At 34.0% G+C, this 3896-nt stretch overlaps 1 protein-coding gene across 1 annotated transcript in view; it reads left to right on the top strand.

Annotated features, from left to right (window-relative positions):
• LOC107612803 overlaps positions 1 to 3371 on the top strand; it is a gene marked incomplete in the record, with an annotated part of 6251 nt that extends 2880 nt beyond the window's left edge. Inside the window, 7 exon segments of the mRNA XM_016314553.2 lie at positions 1 to 31; positions 676 to 828; positions 1039 to 1202; positions 1569 to 1716; positions 1820 to 1942; positions 2261 to 2348; positions 2919 to 3371. Of these exon segments, the coding sequence (XP_016170039.1) occupies positions 1 to 31; positions 676 to 828; positions 1039 to 1202; positions 1569 to 1716; positions 1820 to 1942; positions 2261 to 2348; positions 2919 to 3112 (901 nt within the window).

The raw sequence follows: 3896 nt of genomic DNA, 5'->3' as shown, positions 1-3896 counted from the left end.
TTTAGGGGATATTGATATGAGTGGCGTGCAGGTAAGATGCTGATTCTTGAATGTGAAATGTTTCTTTTCTGCTGTGACCTTTCTCTTGGGGGTCTGGCCAGACAGTAATTAAAAATGATTTTGTTAAAGAATTTCCATAAGGCCAGTCTTTACATGGATCAAAATGATGCTATACTACTCTATTGTGAACCAAAATCATGTTCAAACCATTTATATTTAAATTTCTTTTTGTTGATTTCCTGTATAATTTTATTGGTTTCCCTTTACCGTTACCTTTACCTATGGGATTTCCCTCCCTCTGATCCTCATTTAGAAGTTGATTCAAAATAAGTTTTCTGATATTTGGTTGTTTGTATATAATCAACATTATGAGTGTAGTAATCATAAAAATTAGTTGCGATAGGAATGGTTATTAAGTTGCGGTAAACATATTTTGACATGTGGATCAAGGATAATTCTACAGATAATTCAATCAAATTCTTCACTGGTCTTTTTCTGCCTCATTTGAATTTGAAGTATAGTTCTCTGATTATTTAGATCTTTCGTATATCTTTTGCAATATTCAAAGGCCTCAGATATATGATTTCATTGCCTTGGTTGAACACTGGCTGGGACGGTGGGACCCATTCCCAGTTCATATAGTTTATTGTTCATTTTTTCTTATGCAATTTGTAGGTAATAATGAATGAAGATCTTGAAGAGCTTAAGGAACTGGGTTCTGGTACCTTCGGGACTGTGTATCATGGAAAATGGCGAGGAACTGATGTCGCAATTAAAAGAATAAAGAAAAGCTGTTTCACTGGTCGTTCATCTGAGCAAGAGAGACTGGTAACTTAATAAATTTAATATATGTTGGATTTGATGCACTATTTCTGGTTCCTTTCTCTTCTTAATATATATATATATATATATATTAACAATGAAGTAGTTGATTACTGTTATTTTTTCTTTCTGTCTGCTAGACTTATTTGAACTTGCTTCAGTCATAAATGATAGATATTTAGGAACATTTGAAATGATATTTGGTTTGTTTCTCAGACTGTAGAATTCTGGCGGGAAGCTGACATTCTTTCCAAGCTTCATCATCCAAATGTGGTAGCATTTTATGGTGTAGTCCAGGATGGACCAGGTGGAACGATGGCCACTGTTACAGAGTTCATGGTGGATGGTTCCCTTAGGCATGTATTACTTCGTAAGGATAGGTAATCAAATGATAGAGAGTTTTGGTATTTCTAATTTTTTTTTCTTTTATTTTTATTTTAAAAGATATACAGTGGCTGGGATGCATTGGTTTTATTCGTTGTATTAATTTTAGTTAAAGTATTATGCAGTGTTATTGCAGTTAACATTTATACAGCATTTTTGTTTATTTTATATAAATGTCATGTCCTAATAACAACTCCTGTCACATTATGAAGGCATCTATTTACATTTCCATTAATGTTGCTTTATAGTTTTGTATCTTCCAAAGTTAGTTGAGTTTATGGTATCATACAGTGTATGGTCATGAATCCATGTTTTCCTAATGGAGTTGGCTCTAAGGACCCGAGCATGATTTTTCATTGTAGGTATCTTGATCGTCGCAAGAGACTGATTATTGCAATGGATGCAGCTTTTGGAATGGAATATTTGCACTCAAAGAATATTGTGCATTTTGACTTAAAATGTGATAATTTGCTTGTTAACTTAAAAGATCCTTTAAGGCCAATATGCAAGGTAGAAATGCTGGGAATTTTGTCCAACTTTCTATGAACTTAAAATGTTCATTATTCATTATTTAGTAGAAATGCTGAGAAGACTCGTAAATTTTCTTTCCCAGGTTGGTGATTTTGGCTTGTCAAAAATCAAACGGAACACATTGGTGTCTGGTGGTGTACGGGGGACTCTACCCTGGATGGCACCGGAGCTCCTGAACGGTAGCAGCAACAAGGTCTCAGAAAAGGTTCGATTTTAACTTGTCTCTAATTACTAATTAGATACTTTTTCTACAAAAAACATGATGAATTAATGAAACCGTCATCATCTCACTTAGCAAAAGTCTTTTCCGTTTGGTATTTTTATACATGAGAGTTGTCCTATTTATTCATTATTATTATAATTTTGAAAATCTTGCCTTCTTAATGGGTTCTTGGATTTTTCCCCCTCAGTAATTTTGGAAATCAGTGTCTTGAAATTAAAATTTTCATTTCTTTATGCATCTCTGTTTTTCTTTAACACTTTGTTGGAGTAATTTGCAGTCTATATTAATTTTGTTTTGCAGGTTGACGTGTTTTCATTTGGCATTGTATTATGGGAGATTCTAACGGGCGAGGAGCCATATGCAAATATGCACTATGGTGCAATTATAGGTACGGTCTATTCCTATGCTCCTTCTATCTTGTCTGTGTTGGAAGCTGAACGAGAGTCTTGGTGCACCCTCTTGAAATATGTTTCAATTTGAGTAACAACGATGTTTTAGTTGTATGGTAAAACTGCAGGGGAAATTACTCAAATTACACATGGAACTTATCATGAAAGTTTCACCCTAAGGGTGTCTGTCTTTGGATCACATATGGAGTTAATCTATGAAAAATTCCTGCCTCATTTTTGCACCTGACGGAACACACCCTTAGGGTTAATTTAGGCGAGGGGAAGACTGGTCTTTAGAAAATAAGTAGCATATACCTTATGAAAAAGAAAAGTATGCCGACAATGGTTTTAACTGCAAATTTGCCAAAAGATATATGATTAGTTGTAGATACAGGATTATGAACAAGATAAGAACTTTCATAGTGTTGGGTCAAGTTGTTTGTACCTATTTACATTGATGATATTCCTGTGGTTATTTAAAGTTCTTCTAGATTTTACCCTTTTTGCCACCTATTATGTATGTAATCTTCTTTTTATATTGGCAAATAATGTTCTACCTTTCAATGCAGGTGGAATTGTGAATAACACATTGAGGCCAACAATTCCAAGTTATTGTGATAATGAATGGAGAACACTGATGGAGCAATGTTGGGCGCCTAACCCTGCAGCTCGGCCTTCCTTCACTGAAATTGCGAGTCGGCTGCGTGTAATGTCGGCAGCAGCTAGCCAAACCAAAACACAGGGCCACAAGGCTTCTAAGTGATTCATGTTGATACTGATGCTGACTTTGATCCCCCACTCTTACACCAAAATATTGTCTTTGATAATGTTAAATTTTATTCATTGTATTATATTGTACTGTACTCCAAGGAAGCATATTACACTAGGGGCAATCCTCTATATTTTAAGGGAGGAAGGATTACAGTGTAAGAGTATTAAAAAACAGCTACAAACTTCGACCAAGGTTCTTGGCAGATGCTAGCATAATTTAACATGTACAATGAATTTTTCATTTACATCTACCCCGTCTCCGTACTCTTGAATTCATTCCCAGACAAAAAGAATTTCAGTCATTGAAACATCAATACCAGAAGCTAAGGGCTGTTCTGACAACGAGTTTTTTTTTTTAATGATTAGAAATCTATTTATTATATATTACTAATTCTAAAATCAAAATATGACTAATGTTATTTTCTTATTGCAATTGAAGAGGAATTTTTTCTTCCAAAATTAACTTCTTTTCTTCTCTTTCTCTTTCTTTCATCTATTTTGTCTTTGTTAGTGTTTTACTCAAATTTTTGTTCCATTGTTAACAACAAATAAATCAACAATTTTCGAGTTTTGTTTCACAATCTTAATTCAAGGAGCGGAAACGACTCCTTTTGTGGGTGTCTCAAAATCTCAATTGTAGTTTCGAAAGTAAAATTAAAGATAAAAAGGAAAACATACAAGGTGCCGGAGGCAAAGTAAAATGCAGAAATTAAAACAAACAGAAAATTAAAAAGAAGATGAAAGAAGAAACATGAACGTAAAAGAGAAAAAGACAT

This window comes from Arachis ipaensis, chromosome B08 (genome assembly GCF_000816755.2).
Source record: "Arachis ipaensis cultivar K30076 chromosome B08, Araip1.1, whole genome shotgun sequence".
NCBI lineage: Eukaryota > Viridiplantae > Streptophyta > Magnoliopsida > Fabales > Fabaceae > Arachis > Arachis ipaensis.
Note: the sequence above shows the minus strand (reverse complement) of the source record. Positions and strands in the feature narration are given on the sequence as shown.